Raw genomic sequence first — 16,765 nt, 5'->3', positions numbered from 1 at the left:
AGGACTAGAACACTGTGCTGATGCTTTAAGGACTAGAACACTGTGCTGATGCTATAGGACTAGAACACTGTGCTGATGCTATAGGACTAGAACACTGTGCTGATGCTATAGGACTAGAACACTGTGCTGATGCTATAGGACTAGAACACTGTGCTGTTGCTATAAGGACTAGAACACTGTGCTGATGCTATAAGGACTAGAACACTGTGCTGATGCTATAGGACTAGAACACTGTGCTGATGCTGTAGGACTAGAACACTGTGCTGATGGTATAGGACTAGAACACTGTGCTGATGGTATAGGACTAGAACATTGTGCTGATGGTATAGGACTAGAACACTGTGCTGATGCTATAGGACTAGAACACTGTGCTGATGCTTTAAGGACTAGAACACTGTGCTGATGCTATAAGGACTATAACACTGTGCTGATGGTATAGGACTAGAACACTGTGCTGATGCTATAAGGACTAGAACACTGTGCTGATGCTTTAAGGACTAGAACACTGTGCTGATGCTATAAGGACTAGAACACTGTGCTGATGCTATAGGACTAGGACACTGTCATGATGCTATAGGACTAGAACACTGTGCTGATGCTATAAGGACTATAACACTGTGCTGATGGTATAGGACTAGAACACTGTGCTGATGCTATAAGGACTAGAACACTGTGCTGATGCTATAAGGAATATAACACACTGTTCAAGAGAGATATCTGTAAATGTGCCAGTTCAGAACCTCCATCTCTTCTCTGTTGTGATAATTTAATTTTACTGACCTTTATTTAATCAGGGAGTGACCAGTGTCAGTTTTAGGAGGGAGTCCTGCATATACAATTTCATAAAATGCATAAACAATCTAATACAATATAAAACGAATAAAACACGTATTGAACAGATAAACATAAATACACAACACACATTCAACTAAAACACATTCTTCATCATAAAAATCCTCTGTTGAACCCACTCAGGTAGTTTGCAATATACAGGTTCTCCTGTTTTTTCTCACAATACCAACTCTCTCTCTCTCTGTCTCTCTCTGTCTCTCTCTGTCTCTCTCTCTCTCTCTCTCTCTGTCTCTGTCTCTGTCTCTGTCTCTGTCTCTGTCTCTGTCTCTGTCTCTGTCTCTGTCTCTGTCTCTGTCTCTGTCTCTGTCTCTGTCTCTCTCTCTCTCTCTCTCTCTCTCTCTCTCTCTCTCTCTCTCTCTCTCTCTCTCTCTCTCTCTCTCTCTCTCTCTCTCTCTCTCTCTCTTTGTGAGTCTTCTTTCTCTCAGCCATGGAGGAAGTTGTCTAATGAGGAACCAAAATCATTCTGCTTCTTTTTATTTCCCCTCATCTCCTCTCCAGATAAGCCTTGTCCTCCATCCCTCCTCCTCCACCACCACACCACCATGGCTGAGACAGTCGGACCTAAGACCCCCCTCAACACTCCACGGGGTAACAACCACCCAGGGGTAACCTCCCTCCCCCCAGAGCCCATCCAAATCATCCGCACCAAGGCCAGCTCCAGGAGGGTCCGGGTCAACGTCGGAGGTCTAAACCACGAGGTCCTGTGGCGGACGTTGGACCGGCTGCCACGCACCCGCCTGGGTAAGCTCCGCGACTGCAACACCCACGAGAGCCTGATGGAGGTCTGCGACGACTACAGCCTCCGTGAGAACGAATACTTCTTTGACCGGCACCCCGGCGCCTTCACCTCCATCCTCAACTTCTACCGCACAGGGAAGCTGCACATGATGGAGGAGATGTGCGCCCTGTCGTTCGGTCAGGAGCTGGACTACTGGGGTGTAGATGAGATCTACCTGGAGTCCTGCTGCCAGGCCCGGTACCACCAGAAGAAAGAACAGATGAACGAGGAGCTGCGGAGGGAGGCGGAGACGCTGAAAGAAAGAGAGGGAGAGATAGAGTTTGATAACACCTGCTGCCAGGAGAAGAGGAAGAAGCTTTGGGATCTCCTGGAGAAACCCAGCTCCTCCCTGCCTGCCAAGGTACGAGAGGGAGGGATTTGAAAAGGAGGGAAGGAGGGGAGAGGGTGTAACTGTACCCCCGCTGGTTTTGTGTGTGTTGTGTACTCTCACTGGTGCTGCTCCACACAGAGAGAGAGGGGAAGGGGAAGGGGAAGGGGAAGGGGAAGGGGAGGGAGCGCAATGTTAGTTTTTGTATTTCTGGATCGTCACTTATAGTGTTTGTGAGGAGGAGAGGATAGGAGAGGAGATGACTACCTGCACCCTAAATGACTACTTGCACCCTAAATGACTATCTGCACCCTAAATGACTATCTGCACCCTAAATGACTACCTGCACCCTAAATGACTACCTGCAGCCTAAATGACTACCTGCACCCTAAATGGCTACCTGCACCCTAAATGACTACCTGCCCCCTAAATGGCTACCTGCACCCTAAATGACTACCTGCCCCCTAAATGACTACCGGCACCCTGAATGACTTCCTGCACCCTAAATTACTTCCTGTACCCTAAATGACTACCTGCACACTAAAGACTACCTGCACCTTAAATGACTACCTGCACCCTAAATGACTACCTGCACCCTAAATGACTACCTGCACCCTAAATGACTACCTGCACCCTAAAGACTACCTGCACCCTAAATGACTACCTGCACCCTAAATGACTACCTGCACCCTAAATGAATACCTGCACCCTAAATGACTACCGGCACCCTAAATGACTACCGGCACCCTAAATGACTACCGGCACCCTAAATGACTACCGGCACCCTAAATGACCACCTGCACCCTAAAGACTACCTGCACCCTAAATGACTACCTGCACCCTAAATGACTACCTGCACCCTAAATGACTACCTGCACCCTAAATGACTACCTGCAACCTAAATGACTACCGGCACCCTAAATGACTACCTGCACCCTAAAGACTACCTGCACCCTAATGACTACCTGCACCCTAATGACTACCGGCACCCTAAAGGACTACCGGCACCCTAAATGACTACCTGCACCCTAAATGACTACCTGCACCCTAAAGACTACCTGCACCCTAAATGACTACCTGCACCCTAAATGACTACCTGCACCCTAAAGACTACCTGCACCCTAAAGACTACCTGCACCCTAAATGACTACCTGCACCCTAAATGACTACCTGCACCCTAAATGACTACCTGCACCCTAAATGACTACCTGCACCCTAAAGACTACCTGCACCCTAAATGACTACCTGCACCCTAAAGACTACCTGCACCCTAAATGACTACCTGCACTCTAAAGACTACTTGCACCCTAAATGACTACCGGCACCCTAAATGACTACCGGCACCCTAAAGACTACCTGCACCCTAAATGACTACCGGCACCCTAAAGACTACCTGCACCCTAAATGACTACCTGCACCCTAAATGACTACCTGCACCCTAAATGACTACCTGCAGCTATTTCAATCTGACACTCTGAGTACATAGTACATGGTGTTAATGCTAGCTAACTATGTAACTTAGTAGAGATCAGTGAAGTCAAACATCTGAGACATACAACATAGTTATTGATATTTTAGGAGAGAGCACGAGAGGTTATGTGTGTCAGTCACTCTAGTCACAGACCCAGGATTTATCACACACACACACACACACACACACACACACACACACACACACACACACACACACACACACACACACACACACACACACACACACACACACACACACACACACACACACACACACACACACACACACACACTCATGCCTGACACACACACACACACACACACACACACCAGCCAGAGTGCTCTTCATCTCCATACAGCTTGTTAGCGAAAGACTAACTAACAACAGCAGTTAGCTCTAATGCTAATCTAAGGATTAGAGAGTCCTCTGGATGTGTCACTTAGAGAGTCCTCTGGATGTGTCACTTAGAGCCCTCTGGATGTGTCACTTAGAGAGTCCGATGGATGTGTCACTTAGAGTCCTACGGATGTGTCACTTAGAGTCCTCTGGATGTGTCGCTTGGAGAGTCCTCTGGGTGTGTCACTTAGCGAGTCCTCTGGGTGTTTCACTTGGAGAGTCCTCTGGGTGTTTCACTTCGAGAGTCCTCTGGATGTGTCACTTAGAGAGTCATCTGGGTGTTTCACTTAGAGAGTCCTCTGGGTGTTTCACTTAGAGAGTCCTCTGGATGTGTCACTTAGAGAGGCCTCTGGGTGTGTCACTTAGAGGCCTCTGGATGTGTCACTTAGAGACATATGGATGTGTCGCTTGGAGAGTCCTCTGGGTGTGTCACTTGGAGAGTCCTCTGGATGTGTCACTTGGAGAGTCCTCTGGGTGTTTCACTTGGAGAGTCCTCTGGGTGTTTCACTTCGAGAGTCCTCTGGATGTGTCACTTAGAGAGTCCTCTGGGTGTTTCACTTAGAGAGTCCTCTGGATGTGTCACTTAGAGAGTCCTCTGGATGTGTCACAGAGAGTCCTCTGGATGTGTCACTTAGAGAGTCCTCTGGGTGTTTCACTTCGAGAGTCCTCTGGGTGTTTCACTTAGAGAGTCCTCTGGATGTTTCACTTGGAGAGTCCTCTGGATGTGTCACTTGGAGAGTCCTCTGGGTGTTTCACTTAGAGAGTCCTCTGGACGTGTCACTTAGAAAGGACTATGGGTGTGTCACTTGGAGAGTCCTCTGGATGTGTCACTTGGAGAGTCCTCTGGGTGTTTCACTTAGAGAGTCCTCTGGACGTGTCACTTAGAAAGGACTATGGATGTGTCACTTAGAGAGGTCTATGGATGTGTCACTTAGAGAGTCCTCTGGATGTGTCACAGAGAGTCCTCTGGATGTGTCACAGAGAGTCCCCTGGGTGTGTCACTTAGAGAGTCCTCTGGCTGTGTCACTTAGAGAGTCCTCTGGGTGTTTCACTTAGAGAGTCCTCTGGGTGTTTCACTTCGAGAGTCCGCTGGATGTGTCACGTAGAGAGTCCTCTGGGTGTTTCACTTAGAGAGTCCTCTGGATGTGTCACTTAGAGAGTCCTCTGGATGTGTCACAGAGAGTCCCCTGGGTGTGTCACTTAGAGAGTCCTATGGCTGTGTCACTTAGAGAGTCCTCTGGGTGTTTCACTTAGAGAGTCCTCTGGGTGTTTCACTTAGAGAGTCCTCTGGATGTGTCACAGAGAGTCCCCTGGCTGTGTCACTTAGAGAGTCCGCTGGATGTGTCACGTAGAGAGTCCTCTGGGTGTTTCACTTAGAGAGTCCTCTGGATGTGTCACTTAGAGAGTCCTCTGGATGTGTCACAGAGAGTCCTCTGGGTGTGTCACATAGAGAGTCCTCTGGGTGTGTAATTTGAAGTTTGTAAGAATGATGGCCGTTCAGTAATGATTTGTGGAGTCGTAAAAAAACATAATTTTCCTCAAACTGTGCCATCCAAAATTTCCAGAAAACCACGGTTGGATGATTTCTGGAATGAGGAGGAACAAATCAAGGAGGGAATCCTTCATTTGGGAGTCCTCCACAAACCTTTGAAATATTCTAAAGTTACCGGAGTTTAACAACCCTAGTCGTCATATAAAAGTATACATGTGATCTAAATAGTCCAAGTGACTCTAGACAGACAGTGTTCAGGCCCAATACGTGGTCCCAGTGAGTCTAGACAGACAGGGTTCAGGCCCAATACGTGGTCCCAGTGAATCTAGACAGACAGTGTTCAGGCCCAGTGACTCTAGACAGACAGGGTTCAGGCCCAATACGTGGTCCCAGTGACTCTAGACAGACAGTGTTCAGGCCCAATACATGGTCCCAGTGAGTCTAGACAGACAGTGTTCAGGCCCAATACGTGGTCCCAGTGACTCTAGACAGACAGTGTTCAGGCCCAGTGACTCTAGACAGACAGTGTTCAGGCCCAATACATGGTCAGAGTGGCTCTAGACAGACAGTGTTCAGGCCCAATACGTGGTCCCAGTGAGTCTAGACAGACAGGGTTCAGGCCCAATACGTGGTCCCAGTGACTCTAGACAGACAGTGTTCAGGCCCAGTGACTCTAAACAGACAGTGTTCAGGCCCAATACGTGGTCCCAGTGAGTCTAGACAGACAGGGTTCAGGCCCAATACGTGGTCCCAGTGAATCTAGACAGACAGTGTTCAGGCCCAATACGTGGTCCCAGTGACTCTAGACAGACAGTGTTCAGGCCCAATACGTGGTCCCAGTGACTCTAGACAGACAGTGTTCAGGCCCAATACATGGTCCCAGTGACTCTAGACAGACACTGTTCAGGCCCAATACGTGGTCCCAGTGACTCTAGACAGACAGTGTTCAGGCCCAATACGTGGTCCCAGTGAGTCTAGACAGACGGGGTTCAGGCCCAATACGTGGTCCCCGTGACTCTAGACAGACAGTGTTCAGGCCCAGTGACTCTAAACAGACAGGGTTCAGGCCCAATACATGGTCCCAGTGACTCTAGACAGACAGTTTTCAGGCCCAATACATGGTCCCCGTGACTCTAGACAGACAGTGTTCAGGCCCAGTGACTCTAAACAGACAGGGTTCAGGCCCAATACGTGGTCCCAGTGACTCTAGACAGACAGTTTTCAGGCCCAATACGTGGTCCCAGTGACTCTAGACAGACAGTGTTCAGGCCCAATACGTGGTCCCAGTGACTCTAGACAGACAGTGTTCAGGCCCAATACGTGGTCCCAGTGAGTCTAGACAGACAGTGTTCAGGCCCAATACGTGGTCCCAGTGACTCTAGACAGACAGTGTTCAGGCCCAATACGTGGTCCCAGTGACCCGAGACAGACACTGTTCAGGCCCAATATGTGGTCCCAGTGAGTCTAGACAGACAGTGTTCAGGCCCAATACGTGGTCCCAGTGACTCTAGACAGACAGTGTTCAGGCCCAATACGTGGTCCCAGTGAGTCTAGACAGACAGTGTTCAGGCCCAATACGTGGTCCCAGTGACCCGAGACAGACAGTGTTCAGTCCCAGTGACTCTAGACAGACAGTGTTCAGGCCCAATACGTGGTCCCAGTGACCCGAGACAGACAGTGTTCAGGCCCAGTGACTCTAGACAGACAGTGTTCAGTCCCAGTGACTCTAGACAGACAGTGTTCAGGCCCAATACATGGTCCCAGTGACCCGAGACAGACAGTGTTCAGTCCCAGTGACCCGAGACAGACAGTGTTCAGACCCAATACGTGGTCCCAGTGACTCTAGACAGACAGTGTTCAGGCCCAATACGTGGTCCCAGTGACTCTAGACAGACAGTGTTCAGGCCCAATACGTGGTCCCAGTGACTCTAGACAGACAGTGTTCAGGCCCAATACGTGGTCCCAGTGACTCTAGACAGACACTGTTCAGGCCCAATACGTGGTCCCAGTGACTCTAGACAGACAGTGTTCAGGCCCAATACATGGTCCCAGTGACTCTAGACAGACAGTGTTCAGGCCCAATACGTGGTCCCAGTGACTCTAGACAGACAGTGTTCAGGCCCAATACGTGGTCCCAGTGACTCTAGACAGACAGTGTTCAGGCCCAATACGTGGTCCCAGTGACTCTAGACAGACAGTGTTCAGGCCCAATACGTGGTCCCAGTGACCCGAGACAGACAGTGTTCAGGCCCAATACGTGGTCCCAGTGACTCTAGACAGACAGTGTTCAGGCCCAATACATGGTCCCAGTGACCCGAGACAGACAGTGTTCAGGCCCAATACGTGGTCCCAGTGAGTCTAGACAGACAGTGTTCAGGCCCAATACATGGTCCCAGTGACTCTAGACAGACGGTGTTCAGGTCTTAAAACAGACATAGACAGGGTGCAGTTCCTAGACAGAGTTTAATCCCAACATGAGAGATGTAATGATCTGTACTTGTCTTTAAATGAGAGTGGAGTTTAACCCAAACATGAGAGATGTAAGGTTCTGTGGACCCCTCCATTACTCTTCCCATTTATCTAATAACATCTGTTCTAAGTGCCAAGTCCTCTCTCTGTGTGTGTGTGTGTGTGTGTGTGTGTGTGTGTGTGTGTGTGTGTGTGTGTGTGTGTGTGTGTGTGTGTGTGTGTGTGTGTGTGTGTGTGTGTGTGTGTGTGTGTGTGTGTGTGTGTGTGTGTGTGTGTGTGTGTGTGTGTGTGTGTGTGTGTGTGAGAGAGAGACTAGTGCTATGTAGTCCTCTCACGCCTTCCTCCTAACCTGCAAAAATTAAACAGTCAGTCGTTCACAGACAGTCAGTCAGAAACAGTCAGTCAGAAACAGTTAGAGAATAACTACAGTAAATGTTTACTTTAGTAGAGCCATGTGTTTTGTACAATCATGTGACAGCAAGAAAAACATGTGATTGTACTGGACCATCTGGCATCATAACATGTTGATTGTATTGGACCATCTGGCATCATAACATGTTGATTGTATTGGACCATCTGGCATCATAACATGTTGATTGGACTGGACCATCTGGCATCATAACATGTTGATTGTACTGGACCATCTGGCATCATAACATGTTGATTGGACTGGACCATCTGACATCATAACATGTTGATTGTATTGGACCATCTGACATCATAACATGTTGATTGTACTGGACCATCTGACATCATAACATGTTGATTGTACTGGACCATCTGACATCATAACATGTTGATTGTAGTGGACCATCTGGCATCATAACATGTTGATTGTAGTGGACCATCTGGCATCATAACATGTTGATTGTACTGGACCATTTGGCATCATAACATGTTGATTGTACTGGACCATTTGGCATCATAACATGTTGATTGTACTGGACCATCTGACATCAAATGAAAAGAGAACAGCTTGATGATGTCAAAGCTTTAAATAAAGTTTAAAATCAAGGCCGCGTGATTGGTCAGAAAACTACAAAATGTGTCCCCGTTTGCATCTCTGAAGGCAGACTTTATTGTTCGCTTTTAGTCCTGAAAGAGTGTACAGCCTCTTACAATGATGAAGTGTGTGTGTGTGTGTGTGTGTGTGTGTGTGTGTGTGTGTGTGTGTGTGTGTGTGTGTGTGTGTGTGTGTGTGTGTGTGTGTGTGTGTGTGTGTGTGTGTGTGTGTGTGTGTGTGTGTGTGTGTGTGTGTGTGTGTGTGTGTGTGTGTGTGTGTGTGTGTGTGTGTGTGTGTGTGTATTGCTCTGGGACTGTGTGTGTGGTCCAGTGTGTAAACGCTGCAGTTTTGAGAGAGAATTCTTCAGTCAGCAAGTCAAAGGCTCTCTCTCTCTCTCTCTCTCTCTCTCTCTCTCTCTCTCTCTCTCTCTCTCTCTCTCTCTCTCTCTCTCTCCGTCTCTTTCTCTCTCTCTCTCCGTCTCTCTCTCCGTCTGTCTCTCTGTCTCTCTGTGTCTCTCTCTCTCTCTCTCTCTCTCTCTCTCTCTCTCTCTCTCTCTCTCTCTCTCTCTCTCTCTCTCTCTCTCTCTCTCTCTCTCTCTCTCTCTCTCTCTCTCTGTGTGAGTCTGGCATAGAGTACCAGGTGCTCCTCCCTTTTCATTACCTGTCTTTCATCTCTGCATGAGTTGTTGTCCGTCCTTACAGAGCTGGATCGATAGGCATCAGCATTTCTGACAACCCTTTCAGCTTGTTGGACAAATTCATTCTTCAGCTACTTCACTTTTGTTTATTTTGTGAAAAGCCTAAAGATGTTTTATCACCTTATGGTCTATTTAACATACTGTAATTCTACTGTAAATCTACTGTAAATCTTGTCCAGGTATTCACTCAGTCCCCCTATGGTCTATTTAACATACTGTAATTCTACTGTAAATCTACTGTAAATCTTGTCCAGGTATTCACTCAGTCCCCTTATGGTCTATTTAACATACTGTAAACCTACTGTAATTCTACTGTAAATCCACTGTAAATCTACTGTAAATCTTGTCCAGGTAGTCACTCAGTCCCCTTATGGTATATTTAACCTACTGTAAATCCACTGTAATTCTACTGTAAATCTACTATAAATCTACTGTAAATATTGTCCAGGTATTCACTCAGTCCCCTTATGGTCTATTTAACATACTGTAAATCTACTGTAAATCTACTGTAATTCATTCTCCTACCTATTGAGTATTGTAACTCGCCCTGTTGAATTGCATTTCCGTCTCTTATCCACCTGTATCCTGTCCTATTGGCTACTACGTCTTCATCTACCGTATATCCAACCCTAAGGACTCTTATGGAGTTATAGTGCATTATAGGCAATTGACATCTAATAGGCCTTTGTCCTGTATTCCACTACGTCCTCTAGTCAGCTAATAGGCCTTTGTCCTGTATTCCACTACGTCCTCTAGTCAGCTAATAGGCCTTTGTCCTGTATTCCACTACGTCCTCTAGTCAGCTAATAGGCCTTTGTCCTGTATTCCACTACGTCCTCTAGTCAGCTAATAGGCCTTTGTCCTGTATTCCACTACGTCCTCTAGTCAGCTAATAGGCCTTTGTCCTGTATTCCACTACGTCCTCTAGTCAGCTAATAGGTCTTTGTCCTGTATTCCACTACGTCCTCTAGTCAGCTAATAGGCCTTTGTCCTGTATTCCACTACGTCCTCTAGTCAGCTAATAGGCCTTGGTCCTGTATTCCACTACGTCCTCTAGTCAGCTAATAGGCCTTGGTCCTGTATTCCACTACGTCCTCTAGTCAGCTAATAGGCCTTTGTCCTGTATTCCACTACTCTGCTAATAGGCCTTTGTCCTGTATTCCACTACGTCCTCTAGTCTGCTTTTTATTTAGGTAGAGCATACCTTATCTGTGTACCAAATGACTCTCTATTCCCTTTATTGTGGCAGACAGGCTCTTGATAAGAAGTTACATTTTGCGTCTGTCTTTATTGATTTGTCGAAAGGCTTTTGACGCCGTGGACCATGCTGTGTTAGTGCTAAGGTTAAAATGTTGTGGAATTACTGGTCATGCTCTAACTTGGTTTATAAATTACCTATCAAATCGTACACAATGTGTAATGGCGGATGGTTGTAAATCTGAGTCCATAGAGGTGTGCTCAGGTGTTCCACAAGGTTCTATTTTGGGCCCACTGTTGTTCATATTGTATATCAACAACATTGGGGATCTTATTGAAACAGCGGATGTTCATTTTTATGCAGATGATAGTGTTCTTTATTTAAGTGGTAGTAGTTTATTTTTAGCTTTTGAAAATGCCCAAAGAGCATTTAACATCATACACAACAGAATCTGCATGATTTAAAGCTGGTTCTGAATTCGGGTAACACAAAATGCATGGTGTTTTCAAATGCCAGGCATGTTACTAATCATGTCATTGCTACATTGGCTGGACATACTATAGAGCAAGTTAAAGTGTACAAATATTTGGGTGTGTGGGTTGATGATAACCTGAGCTTCACTGTGCATGTAGAGAACTTGATAAGGAAGCTCAAGCTGAAAATAGGATTTTATTACCGGCATATGGCTTGTTTTTCTTCTGAGGCCAGGAAGGAGCTGGTACGATGTACATTACTGGCGGGTTTTAGATTGTAGTGATGTTATATATATGCAGGCCTCAACCACTACCCTGAGAGCACTTGATTCAGTGTATCATGCAGCCCTCAGGTTCATTAGGAATCAGAAACGTCTAACACATCATTGTGATCTCTACAGCGCTGTTGGCTGGTCATCATTGACCTTGCGTAGGCTTAAACACTGGTATACACTGATTTATAAGGCCATATTGGGTAAAATGCCATTTTATCTCTGTTCTTTTTTAGTCAGGTCAATAAATAAATATCAATTACGGTCCCATTCTGATTTGCTTCTAACAGTACCAAACATTAGAACAGGTCATGGTAGAAATAATTTTAGTTACTCAGCTCCGTGGTCCTGGAATTCTCTCCTGAACATTTTAAAATGTGATGATCTAGTTTTGTTGGTGGAGTTAAAACACTTGATCGATGTATATATCATAGAACAGTGTAATTGTCTTTAGGACAGTTGTTTTTAGTCAAGACTTTTGTGTTTTTTAACGTAAAATGTTTTTGTTGTACTGTATGTGTGTTTAAAGTTTTGTTTAATGTTGTGCTAGTTTATGTAAGTTGTTTTGTCTGAAACGTTGTTCCCCCTGCTGCTATTGGACCAGGTCTCTCTTGGAAAAGAGATGTTAATGAGAAAAACCTGTATAAATACAATTCAAATAAGAATAAGAGATAAAAGTATTAAGTAATTAAAGAGGAGCAGTAAAAAATAACAATATATATATATATATATATATATATATATATATATATATATATATAACAATATATATATATACAGTGGGGAGAACAAGTATTTGATACACTGCCGATTTTGCAGGTTTTCCTACTTACAAAGCATGTAGAGGTCTGTAATTTTTATCATAGGTACACTTCAACTGTGAGAGACGGAATCTAAAACAAAAATCCAGAAAATCACATTGTATGATTTTTAAATAATTAATTTGCATTTTATTGCATGACATAAGTATTTGATCACCTACCAACCAGTAAGAATTCCGGCTCTCACAGACCTGTTAGTTTTTCTTTAAGAAGCCCTCCTGTTCTCCACTCATTACCTGTATTAACTGCACCTGTTTGAACTCGTTACCTGTATAAAAGACACCTGTCCACACACAATCAAACAGATTCCAACCTCTCCACAATGGCCAAGACCAGAGAGCTGTGTAAGGACATCAGGGATAAAATTGTAGACCTGCACAAGGCTGGGATGGGCTACAGGACAATAGGCAAGCAGCTTGGTGAGAAGGAAACAACTGTTGGTGCAATTATTAGAAAATGGAAGAAGTTCAAGATGACGGTCAATCACCCTCGGTCTGGGGCTCCATGCAAGATTTCACCTCGTGGGGCATCAATGATCATGAGGAAGGTGAGGGATCAGCCCAGAACTACACGGCAGGACCTGGTCAATGACCTGAAGAGAGCTGGGACCACAGTCTCAAAGAAAACCATTAGTAACACACTACGCCGTCATGGATTAAAATCCTGCAGCGCACGCAAGGTCCCCCTGCTTAAGCCAGTGCATGTCCAGGCCTGTCTGAAGTTTGCCAATGACCATCTGGATGATCCAGAGGAGGAATGGGAGAAGGTCATGTGGTCTGATGAGACAAAAATAGAGCTTTTTAGTCTAACTCCACTCGCCGTGTTTGGAGGAAGAAGAAGTATGAGTACAACCCCAAGAACACCATCCCAACCGTGAAGCATGGAGGTGGAAACATCATTCTTTGGGGATGCTTTTCTGCAAAGGGGACAGGACGACTGCACCGTATTGAGGGGAGGATGGATGGGGCCATGTATCGCGAGATCTTGGCCAACAACCTCCTTCCCTCAGTAAGAGCATTGAAGATGGGTCATGGCTGGGTCTTCCAGCATGACAACGACACGAAGCACACAGCCATGGCAACTAAGGAGTGGCTCCGTAAGAAGCATCTCAAGGTCCTGGAGTGGCCTAGCCAGTCTCCAGACCTGAACCCAATAGAAAATCTTTGGAGGGAGCTGAAAGTCCGTATTGCCCAGCGACAGCCCCGAAACCTGAAGGATCTGGAGAAGATCTGTAGGGAGGAGTGGGCCAAAATCCCTGCTGCAGTGTGTGCAAACCTAGTCAAGAACTACAGGAAACGTATGATCTCTGTAATTGCAAACAAAGGTTTCTGTACCAAATATTAAGTTCTGCTTTTCTGATGTATCAAATACTTATGTCATGCAATAAAATGCAAATTAATTACTTAAAAATCATACAATGTGATTTTCTGGATTTTTGTTTTAGATTCCGTCTCTCATAGTTGAAGTGTACCTATGATAATAATTACAGACCTCTACATGCTTTGTAAGTAGGAAAACCTGCAAAATCGGCAGTGTATCAAATGGGAAAGGTGGGAAAGGGCAGTGTGGAGTGCAACAGAGACTGCATCATCTGGGGATCTGTTGGGGCGGTATGCAAATTGGAGTGGGTCTAGGGTTTGGGATAATGGTGTTGATGTGAGCCATGACCAGCCTTTCAAAGCACTTCATGGCTACAGACGTGAGTGCTATGGGTCGGTAGTGATTTAGGCAGGTTACCTTAGTGTTCTTTGGCACAGGCACGATGGTGGTCTGCTTAAAACATGGTTGGTATTACAGACTCGGACAGGGAGAGGTTGAAAATGTCAGTGAAGACACTTGCCAGTTGGTCAGCGCATGCTCGGAGTACATGTCCTGGTAATCCGTCTTGCCCTGCGGCCTTGTGAATGTTGACCTGTCTAAAGGTCTTACTCACATCAGCTGCGGAGCGCGTGATCACACAGTCTTCCGGTACAGCTGGTGCTCTCATGCATGTGTCAGTGTTATTTTGCCTCGAAGCGAGCATAGAAGTGGTTTAGCTCATCTGGTAGCTCTAGCCTTTAGCTCAGTGCCGATGCAGCCTGTAATCCATGGTTTCTGGTTGGGGTATGTACGTACGGTCACTGTGGGGACTACGTCATCAATGCACTTATTGAAGAAGCCAATGACTGATGTGGTGTACTCCTCAATGCCATCGGGGGAATCCCGGAACATATTCCAGTCTGTGCTAGCAAAACAGTCCTGTAGCTTAGCATCTGCTTCATCTGACCACTTTTTTATTGATCTTGTCACTGGTACCTCCTGCTTTAATTTTTGCTTGTAAGCAGGAATCAGGAGGATAGAATTATGGTCAGATTTGCCAAATGGAGGGCGAGGGAGAGTTTTGTATGCATCTCTGTGTGTGGAGTATAGTGTTCCAGAGTTATTTTCCCTCTGGTTGCACATTCAACATGCTGATAGAAATGAGGTAAAACTGATTTAAGTTTCCCTGCATTAAAGTCCCCGGCTACAAGGAGCAACGCCTCTGGGTGAGCGTTTTCTTGTTTGCTTATGGCGGAATACAGCTCATTCAATGTAATCTTAGTGCCAGCCTCTGACTGTGGTGGTATGTAAACAGCTACATAGAATTTAGATGAAAACTCTCTCGGTTGGTAATGTGGTCTGCAGCTTATCATGAGAAACTCTACCTCAGGCGAGCAATAGCTCGAGACTTCCTTAGATATCGTACACCAGCTGTTGTTTACAAAAATGCATAGACCGACACCCCTTGTCTTACCAGATGCCACTGTTCTGTCCTGCTGGTACATCATTTAACCAGCCAGCTGTATGTTGATATTGTCGTCGTTCAGCCACGACTCCGTGAAGCATAAGATGTCACAGTTTTTCATGTACCGTTGGTAGTTTAATCTTCCCAATAACTCGTCCATTTTATTGTTCAAAGATTGCATGTTTGCGAGCAGAATTGAGGGGAGTGGGGGTTTATTCGATCGCCTCCTACTCCTCAGAAGGCAGCCCGCCCTCCGGCCTCTCTTTCTCTGCCTCCTCTTCACGCAGATCACTGGGGTTGGGGCCTGTTCCCGAGGGAGTCGTATATCCTCCGCCTCGGGCTCGTCAGAGTCGTGAAAGAAGAAAAAGGATTCTGCTAGTCCGTGGTGAGTAATAACAGTCCTGATGTCTAGAAGTTATATTTGGTCATAAAGATTATACCAGGTTATGTATCAATGAGCTAATCATCATAACCATCATAAAGATGATATCAATGAGATCATTTAGATGAGAGGTGTGATAGTGGGGGTGATGTCAGGTTTATTAAAAGAGATCCGGCACTTAATAAGCATCATGGAAAGATTTGGGTTACAGAAATGATAGAGGTGTCTTATCTAGGGAAGAACTTATAAGCACACCTCAGGCAGGAAGAGAAATGCTAATATTTCCTATGAATATGGATGTCTCTGTTCCAAAGGGCAACCTATTCCCTATATAGTGCACTACTTTTGACCGGCAACCATTTGGGACGCAATGATGATGGGTTGTGTTTTATATTATTTTCTTCTTAGGGAGGAATTTCACTTCTTCTGAGAGCTCACTTCTTCTGAGAGCTCACTTCTTCTGAGAGCTCACTTCTTCTGAGAGCTCACTTCTTCTGAGAGCTCACTTCTTCTGAGAGCTCACTTCTTCTGAGAGCTCACTGCTTCTGAGAGCTCACTGCTTCTGAGAGCTCACTTCTTCTGAGAGCTCACTTCTTCTGAGAGCTCACTTCTTCTGAGAGCTCACTTCTTCTGAGAGCTCACTTCTTCTGAGAGCTCACTTCTTCTGAGAGCTCACGTCTTCTGAGAGCTCACTGCTTCTGAGAGCTCACTGCTTCTGAGAGCTCACTGCTTCTGAGAGCTCACGTCTTCTGAGAGCTCACTGCTTCTGAGAGCTCACTGCTTCTGAGAGCTCACGTCTTCTGAGAGCTCACTGCTTCTGAGAGCTCACTTCTGCATGAAATTGATGGGATTGGTCACATTAATAAGTTATGATGGAAATTACGTTTAGTTTTTGTCACTTTGGTACTATTATCACAAGTATGTGGGAAAATTTCACAACTCTTAGTTGAAAACTCAAAACATATTATTAAAAAGGCTGTTTTAAAAAAAGAAAAATATGTAAGCACATGTTCAGTTGACTAAGTACAAACACAAAATCACACAGTAACTTTTTCACCTAACCTAATCATTGTTTCATCTAGAAATACCTTTCATATTAAGTAATTTCCTTTCACAATGCAATGGTCACAATACGTTTCATATGATTCTCTTCTCATTTGTTTAAATACATGTGATCATCACTTAATCCAACTGCCCTTCAAAGAGGTGGGCACGGGCCCCGTTAAACAGGTGGGCATGGGCCCTTCAAAGAGGTGGGCACGGGCCCCGTTAAACAGGTGGGCATGGGCCCTTCAAAGAGGTGGGCACGGGCCCCGTTAAACAGGTGGGCATGGGCCCTTCAAAGAGGTGGGCACGGGCCCCGTTA

At 45.8% G+C, this 16,765-nt stretch overlaps 1 protein-coding gene across 1 annotated transcript in view; it reads left to right on the top strand.

Annotated features, from left to right (window-relative positions):
* The first annotated feature begins 1,374 nt into the window (after positions 1-1,374).
* The window catches only part of LOC139583253 (potassium voltage-gated channel subfamily B member 2-like), a 393,964-nt gene continuing 378,573 nt past the window's right edge, over positions 1,375-16,765 (top strand). The window contains exon 1 of the mRNA XM_071414112.1: positions 1,375-1,991. Within this exon, the coding sequence (XP_071270213.1) occupies positions 1,395-1,991 (597 nt within the window). The 5' untranslated portion in view covers positions 1,375-1,394. The remainder of the gene's footprint in view (positions 1,992-16,765) is intronic.

Source organism: Salvelinus alpinus, chromosome 8 (genome assembly GCF_045679555.1).
Source record: "Salvelinus alpinus chromosome 8, SLU_Salpinus.1, whole genome shotgun sequence".
Classification (NCBI taxonomy): domain Eukaryota; kingdom Metazoa; phylum Chordata; class Actinopteri; order Salmoniformes; family Salmonidae; genus Salvelinus; species Salvelinus alpinus.
The sequence above is the reverse complement of the archived record's forward strand: the minus strand, read 5'-3'. Positions and strand labels throughout refer to the sequence as shown.